The sequence below is a fragment of the Microchirus variegatus genome, assembly GCF_963457635.1.
Source record: "Microchirus variegatus genome assembly, chromosome: 6".
Classification (NCBI taxonomy): Eukaryota; Metazoa; Chordata; class Actinopteri; order Pleuronectiformes; family Soleidae; genus Microchirus; species Microchirus variegatus.
Window position 1 is genome coordinate 15,887,210 of NC_139807.1, and position 23,816 is coordinate 15,911,025.

General features: G+C 40.1%; 3 protein-coding genes across 3 annotated transcripts; all 3 read left to right on the top strand.

Moving 5' to 3' along the window:
* Positions 1-125: 125 nt before the first annotated feature.
* ddx41 (DEAD (Asp-Glu-Ala-Asp) box polypeptide 41) lies at positions 126-7,374 on the top strand. Its single transcript, XM_083891049.1, has 17 exons — positions 126-223; positions 1,165-1,260; positions 1,462-1,612; positions 1,731-1,805; positions 1,921-1,981; positions 2,072-2,208; positions 2,308-2,380; positions 2,608-2,761; positions 2,979-3,115; positions 3,356-3,518; positions 5,317-5,448; positions 5,544-5,615; positions 5,699-5,795; positions 6,086-6,235; positions 6,343-6,414; positions 6,530-6,640; positions 7,103-7,374. The coding sequence occupies exons 1-17, from the start codon at positions 197-199 to the stop codon at positions 7,237-7,239; spliced, it is 1,845 nt and encodes a 614-aa protein (XP_083747175.1). The 5' UTR covers positions 126-196; the 3' UTR covers positions 7,240-7,374.
* Positions 7,375-12,156: 4,782 nt separating this feature from the next.
* Positions 12,157-19,470, top strand: LOC310928870 (putative ATP-dependent RNA helicase DDX41). The gene is made up of 17 exons (XM_083891531.1): positions 12,157-12,290; positions 13,232-13,327; positions 13,529-13,679; positions 13,798-13,872; positions 13,988-14,048; positions 14,139-14,275; positions 14,375-14,447; positions 14,675-14,828; positions 15,046-15,182; positions 15,423-15,585; positions 17,384-17,515; positions 17,611-17,682; positions 17,766-17,862; positions 18,153-18,302; positions 18,410-18,481; positions 18,597-18,707; positions 19,170-19,470. Exons 1-17 carry the CDS (start codon positions 12,264-12,266, stop codon positions 19,304-19,306), a joined length of 1,845 nt encoding a protein of 614 aa, XP_083747657.1. The 5' UTR covers positions 12,157-12,263; the 3' UTR covers positions 19,307-19,470.
* Positions 19,471-19,848: 378 nt separating this feature from the next.
* Positions 19,849-23,493, top strand: dok3 (docking protein 3; the record flags this gene model as incomplete). Its single annotated transcript, XM_083890799.1, has 5 exons — positions 19,849-19,905; positions 20,862-21,158; positions 21,415-21,505; positions 21,977-22,164; positions 22,687-23,493. The coding sequence occupies 5 exons, from the start codon at positions 19,849-19,851 to the stop codon at positions 23,491-23,493; spliced, it is 1,440 nt and encodes a 479-aa protein (XP_083746925.1).
* Positions 23,494-23,816: the final 323 nt, after the last annotated feature.

Here is a 23,816-nt window from a genome sequence, read left to right on the forward strand (position 1 = left end):
ACTGAATCGCGCTTTTTTTTTGGACGCTGCGGTTCGTTGAGGTTTGATCCTTCCGGCTTTCCGTACACAGCGTCACAGTTGCCTTTAATGCGTAAACAGTGGCCCAGGTGCTTTTTTTTATATTTGAATGAACAGCATTTAGTGACCAGTAGCGATTCTTGCGTTGTTTGAGGACATTACTGTATCCTTACATAAAATGGAGACCGATAATGGACCTCGGAAGGTAAGTTCCGCTTATGCTATCGTCCGTACACGCTTAATGCTAGCCAAAGTCAGCTAGCTAGCCGAACATTTGACCATTTATTTATTCACATAGTCGTAAAACTAGTCGCCATAGCTAATGTATTCTTTAAAATGGAGGATCGACTGTGTTAAGCTACGGCTGCTGAATAATATAGAAGCTCGGAGTGCAGCAGATACTCGGTGTTGGAGTTAGCCGTATTAACCGTTAACAGTATTGACTACGTAACTACGACGTTTCAGAAAAACGCACGGAATGTAATAAAGTACATTATTAAATGGTCCCTTTATAAACTGTGTTATAGTAAAGAACACGTGTCTTCGTAATTCGTAACTACGCGAGGAGTTGGTTGATTAAGCGAGTAAAGTCACAATGTAAAAGTCTGAGAGCGAGAAAACCTCACATGGTTGACTTTTGGCAACAGGCTTTTCTCTGATCATGCTTTGTTTACTATAAAGTGAAACGAAGTTGTAGGTGCGACCATCAACTGTTCAATCTATTGACCACATGGTTTAACGATTAGAGCCATTTGGTATATTAATTTATTGAGGCATTGCATCTTTTGGACACAAGCTATTTGGTCTGAATCAAGACCTATAGTAAACATTTCCAGTCCTGTATGTATTCCTATAGTCACGTTTTTTTAAAGGCCAGGCAGTGATTTCAGCTGTATACAAAGTTTGCAGGTTGATATAAAATGTTCGGGCAGTACATAACTAAACAACATATGCCAGAATATTGCATATATCTAAACGATACCACTGAATCTGTTTTTTACAACCTTGGTTGCTGCTTCATAGTATTTTGTATGCATGTATTGTAGTATAGCTCTTGGATACGTCTTCTTTGAAGGGTTTATACTGGAGAAAGAGATGACAAACTCAAAAGGTAACATGAGTGTTGTTGCCCATGTGTTTCTACAGAGATTGCACGTGGAGTTTGCCAAGTCAGGCTCAGAAGGATCCGAGGATGATGATTATGTTCCATACGTTCCAGTCAAGATCAGAAAACAACAAATGGTAAGTGATTGTCCACTTGGAAATAAAGGATAAATCTACTTCTGACAGGTTGGGATATCAGGGTCAGTGATGACCTTATTTGGTAGATCAGGGTTTGACCAATCTGTGCAGTCTCTTTGGCAGGATCTTAAAATTCTATACATTTACTATTGCTCTGTGAAGGTCATGTATCTTTAAAAGACCCTTGTATTGAACTCACAGCTACAGAAAATGCTGCGCCTGCGAGGAAAGGCGGTGGACGAGGATCAGAAGGACAGTGGGGAGGAGCAGAGGGACGAGGATGAGGGTCTTGGTCCACGATCGAATGTCAGTCTCCTTGATCAGCATCAGCACCTCAAGGAAAAAGCAGAAGGTATCGAGTTCTAACAATATTTAGCTTGGATTTTGAGAGTTGCCTGTTTTTAATTCATTTTATTGTGTTCAATTCACAGTGACTTTAATTCTTCAATGATGTGCTTTTATATCTGCAGCCCGGAAAGAGTCAGCCAAGGAGAAGCAGCTGAAAGAGGAAGAGAAGATTCTTGAGAGTGTTGCTGAAGGCAGAGGTAAAATTAAGCTTCAAATTAAAAGATAATCAAATTAATGTAATACAACTGTTACTTCAGAATTTTTTTTTTACTTGCAAAATTAACTCTGGGCACTTGATCTCTCCTCTGTCAGCTCTGATGTCTGTAAAGGAAATGGCCAAAGGTATCATATATGATGATCCAATAAAAACAAGGTGAGTTTTTTTTTATCAGGTAATTCTATAATGTTTTGTGCATGTGTGTTTTCATTTTAGGTTCTAATTACTTTCTTTTTTTTTGTTAAGCTGGAAGCCTCCACGTTATATCCTCAATATGCCAGAAACACGGCATGAGCGTGTCAGGAAGAAGTTTCACATCCTGGTTGACGGAGACGAAATCCCTCCTCCAATCAAAAGCTTCAGGGAAATGAAGCTTCCACCAGGTTACAACAAACCCCCTTTTTTGCTCATAAAATTACTCTTTGTCTCTTTGTTACATGTGATAAATAACTGGCAACAACGATATGTTATTGTGTTTGCAGCAATTCTAAAGGGTTTGAAAAAGAAGGGGATTGTGCATCCTACTCCAATTCAAATCCAAGGAATCCCCACAGTGTGAGTAGAATATACATCCATCCATCCAACTTCTACCACTTTATCTTCCGCATGAGTGTCGCGGGGGAGCTGTGCCAATCTCAGCTGACATGGGGATAGGCAGGGTACACACTGGATGGGGAGGAAATGCGTAGAATATGCAATGTATTTGAAATACAAACAGTGTCAAATTGTATTTTTATGTTGAGTTCTTTTAAACTTGTGACCTGACCCTTGTTTGTGTTTAGTCTTTCAGGTCGTGACATGATTGGCATTGCATTCACTGGATCGGGAAAGACTTTGGTTTTCACTCTGCCCATCATCATGTTTTCCCTGGAACAGGAAAAGAGGTTGCCTTTCTTTAAGAGAGAGGGACCATATGGACTGATCATCTGTCCATCAGTAAGACAAACTTATTTAACTCATGACACAGTTTGAAATTTGTCACGGAGTCGTCTAAACTCATTGTTAGGATTCTGTATATTCTGTATGTAAATTGAGTGTTGCCTTTACTGTTTGGTACCATAAAATACCCAAATAATAACATGGCATTTCTTATGTTGCTATGCACAACCTCGCTTTAATCTGATTTTTAATACCTTTTTGTTTGTTATTCCAGCGAGAGTTGGCGAGGCAGACGCATGGCATCATTGAATATTACTGTAAACTGCTGGAAGAGGAGGGAGCTCCTCAGCTGCGCACTGCCCTCTGCATTGGAGGAATGTCTGTCAAGGAACAGATGGAAGTTGTGAAACAGTAAGTAGAGTTTACAGCTTAAACTGGTGTTAAACATAAAGCAATGATTTAGCATTTATCTGTTAGTTGATGAGCAATTTTGATAAAATATTTGAAGTTCTGGTTCTGATGGGTTTACAGATTTACAATAATTCAACCTAACCTTTAGCATGACCCCCTAAAGAGCCTGCCATTAACACTACTTCATTTAAAGAGTTATAAATTGTGCCACGTTTTGAAAGTGTTTCCTTCCAATCATAGTGGGGTCCACATGATGGTCGCCACCCCAGGTAGACTAATGGACTTGCTGCAGAAGAAGATGGTGAGTCTGGACATCTGCCGTTACTTGGCTTTGGATGAAGCTGATAGGATGATCGACATGGGGTTTGAGGAAGACATCAGAACCATTTTCTCCTATTTCAAGGTGAGTTGCTCCTTTATGGCATTAACTCACAATAACTATGACATTCTAATCAACAGAGATAAATTGTTTGAGAAGGCTGCAGTCCAGATTTTTTTAAAAAGTTCAACCTTACCTGGTGGAAAAAAAAAACATATTTCTGACAAAGTTGTTGTTGGCCATTACAATTTTAAACAAGTGAGGAGAGAGGAAGTAAAATATGATTTGTTCCAGAAGAACAAAAGAAGACAGTGGTGGACCATTGCAGGTGCTATTAAACACCTAACCCCCCAAACTAACTAACAACTACAATTTAAAATGTTTGAGTCCAAAGAGGTCTATATTCTGACTTAACCTCTTCTTCCCTGACCCTCTTTTTGGAGTCCCTGCTCAAAAATGACATGCCCAAACTAAATAGAGTAAATCTCTGCAGTTACAGGCTCTATGTGGATAATCTTGGTATCAAAATAAAGATAACCTGTTAATATGATAACTTGTGAGATTCCACAAGAGGTGTAAGTTTTACTGTAGATGCCACTGTGTCAGAGTAAATGCACATGGAACACAGCATAAATGAAGGATTTTTTTTCTCTCGCCTAAAAAAATATTGTATTTTAAAGCAAATATCACATTTAAAATATGCAGTAGGAGCTTAAAACACAAATGGAGGTAATGTAAAAACATGTGGACATGAGTTGTGCAAATTCTGATGCTGCTGAAGTGAAGCGGAGTCAAATGACAGAGGCTTTAGTAAAGAGATATCTAGGCGTTCTCTTTTGGCACAGTTTGGCACCATCTTTGCCGTTTGAGGTTTCTTAGGTACCAAATTATTAAAACCCATTTAATTTTATTTACATGTCACTATTTGTCTAAAAAGAACTTGATTTGAAAAAAAAAAAAGTATGCTAACTCGCTGTAAATGGATGCTCCCTGTGCAGTGCGTAATAACAACTCTGTGACTCTGCAGTGTCTTCAGTTACGCAGCGCCATAGCTCTGGCTTACCTTGGTCAATTTGGGTGATTGACAGCTCGCTTTAAACCTCTAAACTGGTAGAATCAGATCCCGGTCTCCAAATACGTGTGAATCACTTCATTTGCGAGTCAAAAGGACATAAATGCATATGACGCATTTGTGTGGACATTTGCCCTTCTCTAATCAGAACGATCTAATGTTGCTCTGTAATGATCAATCAGACTGGGATTTGTTCCCAAAGCATGCTGGAAAGTGTAGTTCTTCATTAGAATTGGTTTTTCCGGTGGAAATAACTTGTTTTTGATAAACAGCAAAGGTAAGACAACATTTCTGCTTGTATGTCTTGAAAGTCAGTTGTTGTTTTGCTCTTATTTTGGGGCTGGATCTGTGAATCTTGGTCGTAGAGTGATAAAAATGGTACTGCTGGAATCTGTGTATTCTCTGTTGTCCAGTGGACACATGCTTTTTCTGTTTACATAATCACGCTGATGCTCCGGTGCCGCGTTTCAATGTGTGCGCTGTAACGTTTTTTTTCCGCTCCTGCTGGTTTGATCCATCGGTGTTTCGTGAACACAAGAATGGTTTATATGAGCTTTTAGCTGAGTTCCTGACCTTTCTGTGGGTATGCAGCATGTCTGTGTTTGTTAGAGTTAGATAATGTTTTATGACGCTTTTGTCGCTGCGTGTAACGCTGCCCCTGGTACCGGAGGCAACCGTGAAGTTGTTCAAGCCAGTTGAATGTTGGCCTTTCTTTTTGTCAGACCAAAATCTTGCCATGAAAACTGAGTTTAATAGATGACGCCATGATGCACATTTATTCCTCACATTTGTTTGTTTGTTTTCTTCAAGGGACAAAGGCAAACCCTGCTTTTCAGTGCTACTATGCCCAAGAAGATCCAGAACTTTGCTAAGAGTGCGCTGGTCAAACCCATCACTATTAATGTGGGTAGAGCTGGAGCTGCCAGCTTGGATGTCATTCAGGTATGTTCATCTTTCTTTGTTGCAAACTGGCGTTGTCTGAATTTCTGTCTGAAAATTTGGTGCATGTCGAGAACTGGACTTTTGTGTTTGTGCAGGAAGTGGAATACGTCAAAGAGGAAGCCAAGATGGTGTACCTGCTGGAGTGCTTGCAGAAAACATCACCTCCAGTCAGTACTTTCAATTTATTACACGGACATATATATACCCAAACATCTGAAAAGTTACTTAATGTATCATCCTCATATGACAGGTGTTGATATTTGCTGAGAAGAAGGCTGATGTGGATGCCATCCATGAGTATCTGCTGCTAAAAGGAGTGGAGGCAGTGGCCATCCACGGAGGAAAAGGTACACAGAAGCATTTGAATCATTATTGTCCATAGTAGTCTGTACTTTCTAATGGTGTCTGCGGAGGATTTCTGTATCTGGAATTTTGCCCAACCAAACATCAAGTTCACCATAGGCTAGCTCTTCAGCCTTTATGCAGTTACTCATTGTGACCACAAGATGGCACCCTGCTTCCAAATGTTACACATTGCAGAACTTGAATTCAGCACTGCAGAATTCAAGTTCTCCATTTGTCATTGTATTTTAAAACACAATTTACCTGATGTGATGCTTGATGATACTTTTTCCAGATCAAGAGGAAAGAACAAAAGCCATAGAGGCATTCAAAGAAGGAAAGAAAGATGTCTTAGTTGCCACAGACGTTGCCTCCAAAGGTCTGGATTTCCCAGCTATACAGCACGTGGTGAACTATGACATGCCTGAGGAGATAGAAAACTATGGTAAGCGGATATGTCCAGCCTTTTAACAATCAGTAGAATAGTAGTTTGATTTTTTTCCTTTTAATTAGTGGAGCTGGTTTGTTGAGTATCTCGTCTTTTTTTTCCAGTCCACAGAATTGGTAGAACTGGACGATCAGGCAAGACGGGTATCGCCACAACATTCATCAATAAAGGCTGTGGTGAGGGGAAATAAAACATTAATTTTCAGAATATTTGCAGTGTATCATGAAGATCTTGGTTTAATACAGTGAGTAGATGTTAACAATAATTGTGTGTTTTTCCTTTCCCTACTAGACGAGTCTGTATTGATGGACCTGAAAGCTCTGCTTGTTGAAGCCAAGCAGAAGGTTCCGCCTGTTCTCCAGGTTCTCCAGACGGGAGACGAGACCATGCTGGATATCGGGGGTAGGTTTTTCACACGGTCCACTGTTTTCCCCAATTGTCTATTTAACAGATGTGTACAGTACTGTGCAAAAATCTCAGGCCACCATTTCATTAGTCGTTTTAGCCACGCTATAATGACCAAAGTGACGTATATAAAATTACTGGTAAAACCTGAGTCTGTTCTGCTATTTCATGTTGACAAATGTCTCCTGTGAACAAGGTCTGTTAGGACAGGTTTATTCAACACATGCTTGAGCATTACATACCCATGTTGTATGAGTTAAAGTTATTGACAGCTTGCTAATATACAAGACTAACGTTCAGTCACATCATTCCAATTGAAATGCAAGTGATCGCAGAATTTGATTGATATAAAAACAACAAAGCTATTTGCACCGTACTGTATATTATATGTATATTATACTCATTAGTATGAAGAGTTTGCAAACCTTTCCACTCACCACACATGTTGTCTGTTTACAGAGGAGAGAGGTTGTACCTTCTGTGGTGGTCTTGGTCATCGTATCACAGACTGTCCTAAACTGGAAGCCATGCAGACCAAGCAGGTGACCAACATCGGGCGGAAAGACTACCTGGCTCATAGCTCAATGGACTTCTAAGAGTTTTTTTTATTTGTGGGAAGATTCTCTAAAGCTAAATGGACAACATGTGTCATGTCACTGAACTAAAGCTTATTTTTATCATGAGCTTTGTTTTCACTTCAGTAAGTTAAAAAATATTGCTTTCTTGCATAATTTCCCACCTTAATATTTCTCATTCTATAAGTGTCCCCTTTGTAACATACCTTTTTGATAATAATGAAAATTGTAAATAAAAGTACTTTGTTCTGTATCTGTTGCTGATCTCATTTTATTATCTGGAAAACATAGAAAGGTGTGGTGCTGCTCTTTTACGGTGAGGAAGTTGCTAAAACAAGCAGAATAATGCAAAGGGATGTTGAGTCAAGAAAACGGAAACACTCTTTCGCAACAGTTGACCTGCAAATATGTGAGATATCTTCACTTTTAGCCCCGATGGACATAAACCAGTAAGACCGAATCAAAGTGACACGTGACGTAACAGAAACGGTTACAAAACTACTTCAAACCTCTGAGCTATAGAACACCAATCAGTAACAGGATCAGTGAAGCGTCTTGCAGGAATGGAATTCATCTTCAAAGAAGGGCTGGTGTACCTTCAGGGACTCAAGTTTGGAAAAGTAAGTAAAAAAAAAAGTTTTTGCGTCATTCAGCAATTAATGTTTTTCTCAAGTTTATAATGCTTGTGTGTGAAGAAAGTGGCAACTGAAGGGCTTGCTTTGTTATCATGAAGTACATGTTACCATCTCTAACTTCAGATAGGGGAGTTTATTACCTATTCTTCCACAAATATGGGTTTTAGTAGATAATCCCACTGTTAAGAAGCCACCACGGAATTTTGTTTCTCCCTTGAAATGTTGAAATTTTAAATCTGTATTACAGTGCTTTTGTTCTCTTCACTAGTAACTCATCTAATTTTACCTGTGCCCACTTTTAGGATGTAATTAAAGCTCGGTTTCACAAATTTCACAACTTGAACACCTCAGGTGTGACTGAAGCTTAGTTTAACAATTCTGAAGATAATAGTGCTCACATGACACCGTACAGTCAGAGAAATAACAGAGTTTGATGTAATGTTGAAAAGCATACTGCATGTTCCTTGTACAAATTATATATGATTTTATTATTGACAAAGCACTTTTAATAAGATCCAGGGTTTAATAAAAACATTCAGGGTTTACCGAATACCCTTTTTTTTACTTGGAGTATATATCATATGCGTTTTAGATTTTATCTTAGGTTTGTCACTGTTGGTGATATTGTTTAACTGTACATGTATGTTTTGTCCTGTGTGTGTGTCTGTGTCTGTGAGGGAGATTATTTCCAAGTGTAAATGACAGATTCTGCCGATAATGATGAACCCGTCATTAAAGTGGGGAGTATCAAAATATGAATTGATTGAATTGCTTTACCTAAAATTGACTTCTACAGTTAATTAAAAAAATAAGATTTGGTTTTCTTGTAACCCCCATTGTTCTCTTTTTCTTGGTGATTTACACCAGTTGGTATCTGCTCTGATGTTGCATTCCCTCAACCTTTCATCTCTCTTTTACCTTTCTCTTACCTAACCCTCAAGAGTTACTGTTTTAATTTGGAGATTAATGTATCAAAGAAAAAGTAAACTAGATTTGGTTACTGTCTGTTGGTATGTGTTCTACATGCTTCGATTGATGCCAAATTAATTACATAGTTTGAACACAGGCCTGTGAATGAATTCTGTCTAAGTATGTTTTAAGTGAGCATGTCTGTACTCTGTGTGTTTCAGGAAAAAGCACAGCAGTGCAACGTGGGTGCTGCAGGCAGTGACCCCCACTCCAATCCATCCGAGTCGGCCGATGAGCCCATACCTGATGGTTCTGAAGCCAGTCGAATGCTGGACTGGCCTCAGCTGGAGCTTGAGCGTGTCAACAGTTTTCTTACCAGTCGACTGGAAGAGATTAAGAACACTATCAAAGACTCAATCCGGGCCTCGTTTAGTATGTATGACCTCAATCTGGATGTCAATGACTTCCCAAAGAAGGCAGCCACATTGGAGGGCAACCATTTACTGTCTCATCTCAATGGTTCCTCTGATCTGCAGCAGATAGACCTCGACCTTGCCCCTCTTTCACTGGGATCCTTTAAAAGCCACCTTGATCTGGTTAATGGATGGGAGGACACAAATGCTGTGTCTTCCCCTAATACCACCACCACCACCACCACAGCATCGGGTGTAACTGTTGGGTCAAAGGACATCCAGCGGTTGCACACTACCCCCAGTCTCTCAAAACTCATAAGGGTTCGCTCACCAGAAAGATGCACGTCTACTGGATCTGACATTTTGCCACAGGTGCCAGCCTTAGCCACGGCTAAATCAAAGGAGGACACCCCTGATCCCAAGAACACAGTGATTGGGAACGGTGGTGCAAAGTCTAAGAAGAATAAAAAGCAGCAGCAAAAACAGGAGCAAATTGTGCCTGAGATCAATTCCAGTAAACCAGTCAAAGCTGTCTCCAGGAATGAAACGCAGAAAATGAGTGAGTCTAAAGAAAATTCTTCTAATGGCTCAAAGGTTGGGAACAAACAACTACAGCACTCTACGGACAACCAGAGAAATGGCCTTAAGAAAGCCGAGGACGGCAGGTTGTCCAAACATGCAGCAAATGGGGCGAATGGCGGCCTCCCCAATGCACAAAGAGGTAAAGGTGACATGGAGACGCGGGGAAGTCGATTTGAGCAGGATGCAGAAAGCAAAACTCATCACACCATTCCAGCAAATGGACAGCAACATCAACAAGCCAAGGGGAGAAATAAGAAGAGCAAGAACAAAAATGAAAAAACCAGCAGTGCTATTGGTACGGAAAGAAATCTGCTTATAACACCATTGTTAGGATTGTTTCTAATTTTCAATCTCATTTAATTTTCTTGTCTTTTTTTTCCCCTTCAGAGGATGTGTTTCTCCCAAAAGATGGGGACCCAACTGAAATGGATGAGATTGATCGGGAAGTGGAATACTTCAAAAGGTAAGCATAATTAGTGGAAAAAGGGTAGCTCAACTTTTATGTTGATATGAATTAAATGCATCTCTAAAACTGGGTTTTATTTCTTCCTTCTTCTCGTTTGTCTCTTTGTTCACTGTAGGTTTTGCCTGGATTCTGCAAAACAAACGCGCCAGAAGGTAGCAGTGAATTGGTCCAACTTCAGCCTCAAAAAGGTTCCTTCCAATGCAGCTCAATAACTCTGATGAGTGCCAGAAAGGAAAAGAACTTCACAGTCTTTCAGTACAACCCTGTTTGGCCTGAAGCCTTCTCTCATTCCCTGTTTTCTTCTCTTCTTTACCAAGCCAAGGGACCCTGGTTCAAATTCATACTCCATCCAGAAGACTGAAAATGTAACTTGTGGCTAACAAGCCAGGGATCATTCTCAAGGCCAACTCTTTGCTCTTATTGCAATGTTCACTAAATGAGAGATGCAAAATGGAAAAAGTCTGACTCCACTGCATCCATGTGCTTACGTATGTAGTATGTAAACAATTACCTTACATGAAATAAATGTTTTTATCACAAAATCTGAGACATTTTAACGTTGTTAAACTTCTGAATTTCAATTGATCTGATTCGGTGCTTATCCTCTTTCACATTACGACTCACACCAGCCTCTGTAGACACTACAGACCATTTTTCTTATACTTTTCCAACTGACAAAAAGGAGCACATGACATTTGACCTAAATGTTATGGTAAAACACTTTTCTACAGGGAACAACTGTGTTGAATTTACTTAAAGGCAAACTGCAGTGCATTTTGGTGGTGGTTGATCATTTTGAATGTGAGAGTTTTTCTCAGATTTAAAGTTTGATCGATCAAAAATATTGTGGAATCAGTAATGGCTTAACTAACAAGCACTTGATGACCTCACTGTTAACTTTTATGTACAAAATTATTTGAAACACGAACATGAAATGTTTGACAGCTTTTGGTACACCAACACCACAAATAGAACTTTGTGGGAGAATCTCAATTTACTTTGTACAACACTCTGCACTCACAGGAGGTGGCATCGAGAACATATTACTCCACTTAGGTACCAATGCATGATCGTGTCATTGTGTCCTGTCCTGTATCTGGCAAATGCGTCTGTTGCGTCTGTATCATAAATTGGTGTTAAACTTGGAGCAGTGATGTTTTAGTGATATTCCGTACACGCTCAATAGGACAAGTCCTTCACCACTCCCAAACTGTTATTTCAATCTTCACATCCCAGCCAGTACACCGGTGTGCATTGTTCATTTTAACAATGGAACCCTCACGCCTTGTCTGACAGTCAATTTTAATGCTTGTACATACTGAGTGATTATGTTGGGCCTTTTTGAGCCTTTGTCATGTCTCCCCACAGGTTCCCTTACCTTAATGGCACCGTCCGCCTCAGCTAGCCTATGTGAAGTCCAAGTCTTGATTATCTTTTGATCCCAGAAGAGTACTTTTGGGACCAGGGCCTCAGGATGTACACCAGTGTCCTATGTTTTAGCTGATGGCTTTTACTGAGATGGTTTCTTTCCTGAATTTGTGCTGAGATTTTGTTTTCATATGACATCTCTGATGCTTTTCAGGCTATATACAAGTAGAGAGGTTTATCTTAAATGTTTCGAATGTAGATTTATACTATTCCAATAATGGCCAGTGTATGTTGGCTTGTTTCTTTTTTTTAATTCACTTTTGATACTGTGAAAAAAATCTTTCGGTCAGGAAGATTAAAAACAATACAGTTTTGACAAAAAGAAAGTGTGGTGTTTGCTTTCAAAGTTCATTTTTTAATTTCAGTTTGGTTTCCATGTCATCTTCCATCTGCACCACCTGTTCCTCCAGCTCCAGACTGAATCGCGCTTTTTTTTTGGACGCTGCGGTTCGTTGAGGTTTGATCCTTCCGGCTTTCCGTACACAGCGTCACAGTTGCCTTTAATGCGTAAGCAGTGGCCCAGGTGCTTTTTTTTATATTTGAATGAACAGCATTTAGTGACCAGTAGCGATTCTTGCGTTGTTTGAGGACATTACTGTATCCTTACATAAAATGGAGACCGATAATGGACCTCGGAAGGTAAGTTCCGCTTATGCTATCGTCCGTACACGCTTAATGCTAGCCAAAGTCAGCTAGCTAGCCGAACATTTGACCATTTATTTATTCACATAGTCGTAAAACTAGTCGCCATAGCTAATGTATTCTTTAAAATGGAGGATCGACTGTGTTAAGCTACGGCTGCTGAATAATATAGAAGCTCGGAGTGCAGCAGATACTCGGTGTTGGAGTTAGCCGTATTAACCGTTAACAGTATTGACTACGTAACTACGACGTTTCAGAAAAACGCACGGAATGTAATAAAGTACATTATTAAATGGTCCCTTTATAAACTGTGTTATAGTAAAGAACACGTGTCTTCGTAATTCGTAACTACGCGAGGAGTTGGTTGATTAAGCGAGTAAAGTCACAATGTAAAAGTCTGAGAGCGAGAAAACCTCACATGGTTGACTTTTGGCAACAGGCTTTTCTCTGATCATGCTTTGTTTACTATAAAGTGAAACGAAGTTGTAGGTGCGACCATCAACTGTTCAATCTATTGACCACATGGTTTAACGATTAGAGCCATTTGGTATATTAATTTATTGAGGCATTGCATCTTTTGGACACAAGCTATTTGGTCTGAATCAAGACCTATAGTAAACATTTCCAGTCCTGTATGTATTCCTATAGTCACGTTTTTTTAAAGGCCAGGCAGTGATTTCAGCTGTATACAAAGTTTGCAGGTTGATATAAAATGTTCGGGCAGTACATAACTAAACAACATATGCCAGAATATTGCATATATCTAAACGATACCACTGAATCTGTTTTTTACAACCTTGGTTGCTGCTTCATAGTATTTTGTATGCATGTATTGTAGTATAGCTCTTGGATACGTCTTCTTTGAAGGGTTTATACTGGAGAAAGAGATGACAAACTCAAAAGGTAACATGAGTGTTGTTGCCCATGTGTTTCTACAGAGATTGCACGTGGAGTTTGCCAAGTCAGGCTCAGAAGGATCCGAGGATGATGATTATGTTCCATACGTTCCAGTCAAGATCAGAAAACAACAAATGGTAAGTGATTGTCCACTTGGAAATAAAGGATAAATCTACTTCTGACAGGTTGGGATATCAGGGTCAGTGATGACCTTATTTGGTAGATCAGGGTTTGACCAATCTGTGCAGTCTCTTTGGCAGGATCTTAAAATTCTATACATTTACTATTGCTCTGTGAAGGTCATGTATCTTTAAAAGACCCTTGTATTGAACTCACAGCTACAGAAAATGCTGCGCCTGCGAGGAAAGGCGGTGGACGAGGATCAGAAGGACAGTGGGGAGGAGCAGAGGGACGAGGATGAGGGTCTTGGTCCACGATCGAATGTCAGTCTCCTTGATCAGCATCAGCACCTCAAGGAAAAAGCAGAAGGTATCGAGTTCTAACAATATTTAGCTTGGATTTTGAGAGTTGCCTGTTTTTAATTCATTTTATTGTGTTCAATTCACAGTGACTTTAATTCTTCAATGATGTGCTTTTATATCTGCAGCCCGGAAAGAGTCAGCCAAGGAGAAGCAGCTGAAAGAGGAAGAGAAGATTCTTGAGAGTGTTGCTGAAGGCAGAGGTAAAATTAAGCTTCAAATTAAAAGATAATCAAATTAATGTAATACAACTGTTACTTCAGAATTTTTTTTTTACTTGCAAAATTAACTCTGGGCACTTGATCTCTCCTCTGTCAGCTCTGATGTCTGTAAAGGAAATGGCCAAAGGTATCATATATGATGATCCAATAAAAACAAGGTGAGTTTTTTTTTATCAGGTAATTCTATAATGTTTTGTGCATGTGTGTTTTCATTTTAGGTTCTAATTACTTTCTTTTTTTTTGTTAAGCTGGAAGCCTCCACGTTATATCCTCAATATGCCAGAAACACGGCATGAGCGTGTCAGGAAGAAGTTTCACATCCTGGTTGACGGAGACGAAATCCCTCCTCCAATCAAAAGCTTCAGGGAAATGAAGCTTCCACCAGGTTACAACAAACCCCCTTTTTTGCTCATAAAATTACTCTTTGTCTCTTTGTTACATGTGATAAATAACTGGCAACAACGATATGTTATTGTGTTTGCAGCAATTCTAAAGGGTTTGAAAAAGAAGGGGATTGTGCATCCTACTCCAATTCAAATCCAAGGAATCTCCACAGTGTGAGTAGAATATACATCCATCCATCCAACTTCTACCACTTTATCTTCCGCATGAGTGTCGCGGGGGAGCTGTGCCAATCTCAGCTGACATGGGGATAGGCAGGGTACACACTGGATGGGGAGGAAATGCGTAGAATATGCAATGTATTTGAAATACAAACAGTGTCAAATTGTATTTTTATGTTGAGTTCTTTTAAACTTGTGACCTGACCCTTGTTTGTGTTTAGTCTTTCAGGTCGTGACATGATTGGCATTGCATTCACTGGATCGGGAAAGACTTTGGTTTTCACTCTGCCCATCATCATGTTTTCCCTGGAACAGGAAAAGAGGTTGCCTTTCTTTAAGAGAGAGGGACCATATGGACTGATCATCTGTCCATCAGTAAGACAAACTTATTTAACTCATGACACAGTTTGAAATTTGTCACGGAGTCGTCTAAACTCATTGTTAGGATTCTGTATATTCTGTATGTAAATTGAGTGTTGCCTTTACTGTTTGGTACCATAAAATACCCAAATAATAACATGGCATTTCTTATGTTGCTATGCACAACCTCGCTTTAATCTGATTTTTAATACCTTTTTGTTTGTTATTCCAGCGAGAGTTGGCGAGGCAGACGCATGGCATCATTGAATATTACTGTAAACTGCTGGAAGAGGAGGGAGCTCCTCAGCTGCGCACTGCCCTCTGCATTGGAGGAATGTCTGTCAAGGAACAGATGGAAGTTGTGAAACAGTAAGTAGAGTTTACAGCTTAAACTGGTGTTAAACATAAAGCAATGATTTAGCATTTATCTGTTAGTTGATGAGCAATTTTGATAAAATATTTGAAGTTCTGGTTCTGATGGGTTTACAGATTTACAATAATTCAACCTAACCTTTAGCATGACCCCCTAAAGAGCCTGCCATTAACACTACTTCATTTAAAGAGTTATAAATTGTGCCACGTTTTGAAAGTGTTTCCTTCCAATCATAGTGGGGTCCACATGATGGTCGCCACCCCAGGTAGACTAATGGACTTGCTGCAGAAGAAGATGGTGAGTCTGGACATCTGCCGTTACTTGGCTTTGGATGAAGCTGATAGGATGATCGACATGGGGTTTGAGGAAGACATCAGAACCATTTTCTCCTATTTCAAGGTGAGTTGCTCCTTTATGGCATTAACTCACAATAACTATGACATTCTAATCAACAGAGATAAATTGTTTGAGAAGGCTGCAGTCCAGATTTTTTTAAAAAGTTCAACCTTACCTGGTGGAAAAAAAAAACATATTTCTGACAAAGTTGTTGTTGGCCATTACAATTTTAAACAAGTGAGGAGAGAGGAAGTAAAATATGATTTGTTCCAGAAGAACAAAAGAAGACAGTGGTGGACCATTGCAGGTGCTATTAAACACCTAACCCCCCAAACTAACTAACAACTACAATTTAAAATGTTTGAGTCCAAAGAGGTCTATATTCTGACTTAACCTCTTCTTCCCTGACCCTCTTTTTGGAGTCCCTGCTCAAAAATGACATGCCCAAACTAAATAGAGTAAATCTCTGCAGTTACAGGCTCTATGTGGATAATCTTGGTATCAAAATAAAGATAACCTGTTAATATGATAACTTGTGAGATTCCACAAGAGGTGTAAGTTTTACTGTAGATGCCACTGTGTCAGAGTAAATGCACATGGAACACAGCATAAATGAAGGATTTTTTTTCTCTCGCCTAAAAAAATATTGTATTTTAAAGCAAATATCACATTTAAAATATGCAGTAGGAGCTTAAAACACAAATGGAGGTAATGTAAAAACATGTGGACATGAGTTGTGCAAATTCTGATGCTGCTGAAGTGAAGCGGAGTCAAATGACAGAGGCTTTAGTAAAGAGATATCTAGGCGTTCTCTTTTGGCACAGTTTGGCACCATCTTTGCCGTTTGAGGTTTCTTAGGTACCAAATTATTAAAACCCATTTAATTTTATTTACATGTCACTATTTGTCTAAAAAGAACTTGATTTGAAAAAAAAAAAAGTATGCTAACTCGCTGTAAATGGATGCTCCCTGTGCAGTGCGTAATAACAACTCTGTGACTCTGCAGTGTCTTCAGTTACGCAGCGCCATAGCTCTGGCTTACCTTGGTCAATTTGGGTGATTGACAGCTCGCTTTAAACCTCTAAACTGGTAGAATCAGATCCCGGTCTCCAAATACGTGTGAATCACTTCATTTGCGAGTCAAAAGGACATAAATGCATATGACGCATTTGTGTGGACATTTGCCCTTCTCTAATCAGAACGATCTAATGTTGCTCTGTAATGATCAATCAGACTGGGATTTGTTCCCAAAGCATGCTGGAAAGTGTAGTTCTTCATTAGAATTGGTTTTTCCGGTGGAAATAACTTGTTTTTGATAAACAGCAAAGGTAAGACAACATTTCTGCTTGTATGTCTTGAAAGTCAGTTGTTGTTTTGCTCTTATTTTGGGGCTGGATCTGTGAATCTTGGTCGTAGAGTGATAAAAATGGTACTGCTGGAATCTGTGTATTCTCTGTTGTCCAGTGGACACATGCTTTTTCTGTTTACATAATCACGCTGATGCTCCGGTGCCGCGTTTCAATGTGTGCGCTGTAACGTTTTTTTTCCGCTCCTGCTGGTTTGATCCATCGGTGTTTCGTGAACACAAGAATGGTTTATATGAGCTTTTAGCTGAGTTCCTGACCTTTCTGTGGGTATGCAGCATGTCTGTGTTTGTTAGAGTTAGATATGGTTTTATGACGCTTTTGTCGCTGCGTGTAACGCTGCCCCTGGTACCGGAGGCAACCGTGAAGTTGTTCAAGCCAGTTGAATGTTGGCCTTTCTTTTTGTCAGACCAAAATCTTGCCATGAAAACTGAGTTTAATAGATGACGCCATGATGCACATTTATTCCTCACATTTGTTTGTTTGTTTTCTTCAAGGGACAAAGGCAAACCCTGCTTTTCAGTGCTACTATGCCCAAGAAGATCCAGAACTTTGCTAAGAGTGCGCTGGTCAAACCCATCACTATTAATGTGGGTAGAGCTGGAGCTGCCAGCTTGGATGTCATTCAGGTATGTTCATCTTTCTTTGTTGCAAACTGGCGTTGTCTGAATTTCTGTCTGAAAATTTGGTGCATGTCGAGAACTGGACTTTTGTGTTTGTGCAGGAAGTGGAATACGTCAAAGAGGAAGCCAAGATGGTGTACCTGCTGGAGTGCTTGCAGAAAACATCACCTCCAGTCAGTACTTTCAATTTATTACACGGACATATATATACCCAAACATCTGAAAAGTTACTTAATGTATCATCCTCATATGACAGGTGTTGATATTTGCTGAGAAGAAGGCTGATGTGGATGCCATCCATGAGTATCTGCTGCTAAAAGGAGTGGAGGCAGTGGCCATCCACGGAGGAAAAGGTACACAGAAGCATTTGAATCATTATTGTCCATAGTAGTCTGTACTTTCTAATGGTGTCTGCGGAGGATTTCTGTATCTGGAATTTTGCCCAACCAAACATCAAGTTCACCATAGGCTAGCTCTTCAGCCTTTATGCAGTTACTCATTGTGACCACAAGATGGCACCCTGCTTCCAAATGTTACACATTTCAGAACTTGAATTCAGCACTGCAGAATTCAAGTTCTCCATTTGTCATTGTATTTTAAAACACAATTTACCTGATGTGATGCTTGATGATACTTTTTCCAGATCAAGAGGAAAGAACAAAAGCCATAGAGGCATTCAAAGAAGGAAAGAAAGATGTCTTAGTTGCCACAGACGTTGCCTCCAAAGGTCTGGATTTCCCAGCTATACAGCACGTGGTGAACTATGACATGCCTGAGGAGATAGAAAACTATGGTAAGCGGATATGTCCAGCCTTTTAACAATCAGTAGAATAGTAGTTTGATTTTTTTCCTTTTAATTAGTGGAGCTGGTTTGTTGAGTATCTCGTCTTTTTTTTCCAGTCCACAGAATTGGTAGAACTGGACGATCAGGCAAGACGGGTATCGCCACAACATTCATCAATAAAGGCTGTGGTGAGGGGAAATAAAACATTAATTTTCAGAATATTTGCAGTGTATCATGAAGATCTTGGTTTAATACAGTGAGTAGATGTTAACAATAATTGTGTGTTTTTCCTTTCCCTACTAGACGAGTCTGTATTGATGGACCTGAAAGCTCTGCTTGTTGAAGCCAAGCAGAAGGTTCCGCCTGTTCTCCAGGTTCTCCAGACGGGAGACGAGACCATGCTGGATATCGGGGGTAGGTTTTTCACACGGTCCACTGTTTTCCCCAATTGTCTATTTAACAGATGTGTACAGTACTGTGCAAAAATCTCAGGCCACCATTTCATTAGTCGTTTTAGCCACGCTATAATGACCAAAGTGACGTATATAAAATTACGGGTAAAACCTGAGTCTGTTCTGCTATTTCATGTTGACAAATGTCTCCTGTGAACAAGGTCTGTTAGGACAGGTTTATTCAACACATGCTTGAGCATTACATACCCATGTTGTATGAGTTAAAGTTATTGACAGCTTGCTAATATACAAGACTAACGTTCAGTCACATCATTCCAATTGAAATGCAAGTGATCGCAGAATTTGATTGATATAAAAACAACAAAGCTATTTGCACCGTACTGTATATTATATGTATATTATACTCATTAGTATGAAGAGTTTGCAAACCTTTCCACTCACCACACATGTTGTCTGTTTACAGAGGAGAGAGGTTGTACCTTCTGTGGTGGTCTTGGTCATCGTATCACAGACTGTCCTAAACTGGAAGTCATGCAGACCAAGCAGGTGACCAACATCGGGCGGAAAGACTACCTGGCTCATAGCTCAATGGACTTCTAAGAGTTTTTTTTATTTGTGGGAAGATTCTCTAAAGCTAAATGGACAACATGTGTCATGTCACTGAACTAAAGCTTATTTTTATCATGAGCTTTGTTTTCACTTCAGTAAGTTAAAAAATATTGCTTTCTTGCATAATTTCCCACCTTAATATTTCTCATTCTATAAGTGTCCCCTTTGTAACATACCTTTTTGATAATAATGAAAATTGTAAATAAAAGTACTTTGTTCTGTATCTGTTGCTGATCTCATTTTATTATCTGGAAAACATAGAAAGGTGTGGTGCTGCTCTTTTACGGTGAGGAAGTTGCTAAAACAAGCAGAATAATGCAAAGGGATGTTGAGTCAAGAAAACGGAAACACTCTTTTGCAACAGTTGACCTGCAAATATGTGAGATATCTTCACTTTTAGCCCCGATGGACATAAACCAGTAAGACCGAATCAAAGTGACACGTGACGTAACAGAAACGGTTACAAAACTACTTCAAACCTCTGAGCTATAGAACACCAATCAGTAACAGGATCAGTGAAGCGTCTTGCAGGAATGGAATTCATCTTCAAAGAAGGGCTGGTGTACCTTCAGGGACTCAAGTTTGGAAAAGTAAGTAAAAAAAAATGTTTTTGCGTCATTCAGCAATTAATGTTTTTCTCAAGTTTATAATGCTTGTGTGTGAAGAAAGTGGCAACTGAAGGGCTTGCTTTGTTATCATGAAGTACATGTTACCATCTCTAACTTCAGATAGGGGAGTTTATTACCTATTCTTCCACAAATATGGGTTTTAGTAGATAATCCCACTGTTAAGAAGCCACCACGGAATTGTGTTTCTCCCTTGAAATGTTGAAATTTTAAATCTGTATTACAGTGCTTTTGTTCTCTTCACTAGTAACTCATCTAATTTTACCTGTGCCCACTTTTAGGATGTAATTAAAGCTCGGTTTCACAAATTTCACAACTTGAACACCTCAGGTGTGACTGAAGCTTAGTTTAACAATTCTGAAGATAATAGTGCTCACATGACACCGTACAGTCAGAGAAATAACAGAGTTTGATGTAATGTTGAAAAGCATACTGCATGTTCCTTGTACAAATTATATATGATTTTATTATTGACAAAGCACTTTTAATAAGATCCAGGGTTTAATAAAAACATTCAGGGTTTACCGAATAATCAAATTTTCCTAAAGTGCATTTTTAAACTGACATTTTAGCAGAATGCAGAATTAGTATTAGTATTAATATTAGTAATGCAATACCATAGTCAATGCATGCATGATTTAAAGCACAAGTGTGGTAGAAGGTTAAGGTGCTCTGGATGGGTATTTCCATAACAAAATCCAGGATTATAAAATAACCGGGGCTGTCAACGCTGCAGGTGCAGGTCACCATTTATAGCCTCATTACCTCATTGCTGAAAAGAAAGTTGGCCAAAGAACGAACCTTGTGGCACACCATAAACTGGACCACAGCATACCTGCTTGTTGTGTGAGATCTAAACCAGCTAAGAACTAGTTCATAACTGTACTAACCTATTATAACAGTCTCCTATTAACCTCCAGAGAACATGGCGGAAAGTATGGATGGTGCTCTACAAACCCAGTTCCACGGGGATTGGCCGGCTGGAGATCTACAGTGTACATGTGGACAACATTGACCTGAGGAAGTTGGCTCGCCAAAAAGCACCAGAAAGAAAAGTTGTGCGTCTAAGTGACTTCCTCAGTGTCACCCCCGCAACAGAGGAGACCTGCCCCGAAGGATGCATTGCTTTCTGCCTTCACACTACACAGTGCATCTACACTCTGGCCTCGACAACAAGCCAGGACTGGCTGAGTGCCCTCTGTCTTCTGGCTTTCCAGGTATCACACAGCTCTACTCTCAACCAGTACAACTTTCCCTCTTATCAGGGTTATATGTCTTATCCACAATCTGTGACAAATATGACAATGGGGAAGTGGATATTGTATCTGCAACTTCTACCTCTTCACTTCTCCTATTCTTGTGCTTGCACAAGCGAGGCTCCTTCTTGCATCTTACCTCTCTGAAGTCATAAAACGGTGATAAGGAGGGTGGTTTACACTCGACGTCCTATTTACCATGCTACTGTGTTTACAGAAGGATTCTGAAGAATCAGACAAAGGTGGTTTGGAGAGAGGAAATTGCTTGACCATGGAGAACAATGAACTTTACTCATCTTGGAACACTGGTAATACAAACTGCCGACCGACCAACGAGCATTAAAAGAAAGAAATAACAGTATAAAAGCACCACATAATCCTGGTTCAGGAATGATCATCTAACCACAGCGGTTTTTCTATTAGGGTTTTTAATGTGTACATTGGTGGAGCTGCTCGGAAGATAATACGATTTTAAGTACATAATTGAACATCTTGATGTTATTATATTATGTTGACATATTATGGGGAGCGGTTTGCAGATATGATTTAGACAAACCAATGTAAACATCACCACAGTGTAATGATCCACTCTGTGTTTCAGCTTTCATTCATCCAAATTTGCTCTTCAGATAGTGTCAGGAGGCTTATAATTATGTTTTTTTTTTTTTTTTATATGCTAATGGGTACATACTTCTGCACATGAAATGTGCTTTATATGATTTATTAAATGGACCATCCTCTGCTTTCATGTGCTGATGCATTTGTCCTGTTATGTTTAGATCTGGTTCTTCCTCCAAACCGGTACCAAGTGACTGTCCTCAGCACAGATGCGTCCAGGAGGTGCAAACTGTCTGGGGAGTATCTGGTCTCCCCAGAAACAGAGGCCATGAGATTGCTGACCTGCGATACTGGTCACATGGTCTACTGCTGGCCGTACAGGCTAGTGCGCAAATTTGGACAGGTTGAGGTACAGTTAAAACTTCAGCTTAGATCTTTAAAGGTCCACTGTGTAACATGTGTTTATTGGCTGAAATTAAATAAACTGATAAAAAGTATCTTTATATAAATGTATTTTAAAAACAAAATTGTTTCGTTTTTATAGCCACATAATAAGCCTTTTATATGTCGTTTGGGCAACAGCCTTGCTTTACAGAGGCTGCCATCTGGCGCCGCCATGGTACAGCAGCCTGAACCGACACACCAGTCAGAACATGTGTTTTGAAGCAGAAGCTTTCTACAGCATATGACATCCTTTCTGGATTGTGACAGCCACCGTACATGCCAGCACTGGTGTGATTGGGGAGAGGAGACCTCCGTTTGTTCCAATCTGCAGTCTCATTATTAGCTGTCACTAGTTCTTACACATCGGGACGTTAAAAAGCAATAGTTAGACATTTGAATCAACTATTTAGCTTTCTTATTTTCCATGTCTGAAAAGAAAGAAAGACACTTTTCCTACTAAGACGTGTATTATTGTCTGTGATTACAGGGGGGATTCAGCATTGAAGCAGGCCGTCGCTGTCAGTCGGGGACAGGACTGTTCATCTTCCTGTCCGCTTATGCTCCTGAGATCTTCCACATGATATCAGAGCAGTGCTCTGTAGTGAGGAGCTCATCTCTTCAGCCTCTCAGCATCGACAGAGGATCATTATGTGGCCCGTCTCGCCAATCTCCTGCTCCTCTTGTCTATAGTTCTGCAGATGTAACAGAGGACGACGAGCCCGCCGAGCCCCGCTCTTCTAATGACACCACTGTACCAAACGTGATGTCACTATCTCACATGTCTAACAGCAGGGAGGCTGTGGGAGATGAAAGTGAGGAGGATGAAGAGCGCTGTCATTCCCTGGAGGCTCTACACCTGGATGGTGACACGGATGACAACATTTACTACAACTTGAGGAGATTCTCTCCTCCTCTGATCAGGAAGGACAGCTCGGAGTGCATCTACGCTGATGTGAAAATAGCTGAATCTCCCTCAGTCTCCCTGCTGCAGACTCTCTCCTCACCCCTTCATCGCCCCGATCCCCACCCTCCTCCTTGCACCCTCTACTCCAAGCCTAGATGCCAGCCTCAGCCCCATGTGAATAATTTAATCCAGCCATGGCTCAGTACTCGGGCACAGGCAATGGATGACATGAAGGAGATGGAGAGGACCATCAGCTCCTCTGCCCATGCCACCCCCACCGAGGACCCCAGCAGTTTTAAATACAGGCTTGCAGAAATACTTTCTAAGGACCTGGCAAAGTTCCAGCCACCTCTCCCCTATGGTGTGGGCAGCCCAACATTTACTCAGTAGGCTATTAGTTAGCAGACAGACAAGGAGGGGCAGTTTTAACCATGATAGATTGTCACGAGGGATCTTTTTTTCCCCCTTTTAATTTCTTTAAAACACCCTTCACTGGGAACATTAGGTGTCAAATGTTTGGCTTGCAGATGTATTCATCTGTGGAGCCTGTCGCTTTACTCAGTGGATTGTTTTTATGGGGAAAAAAAACAGCATTTAATTAATGTTGTTCTTCACTGCTGGAACATTAGAGAGGATGTGGGTCCCTGTGACATCGCAATTAGTTGATAAGCTGAACGAAAACCTGATTATTAATGAAAACAGCTTTGAAATTG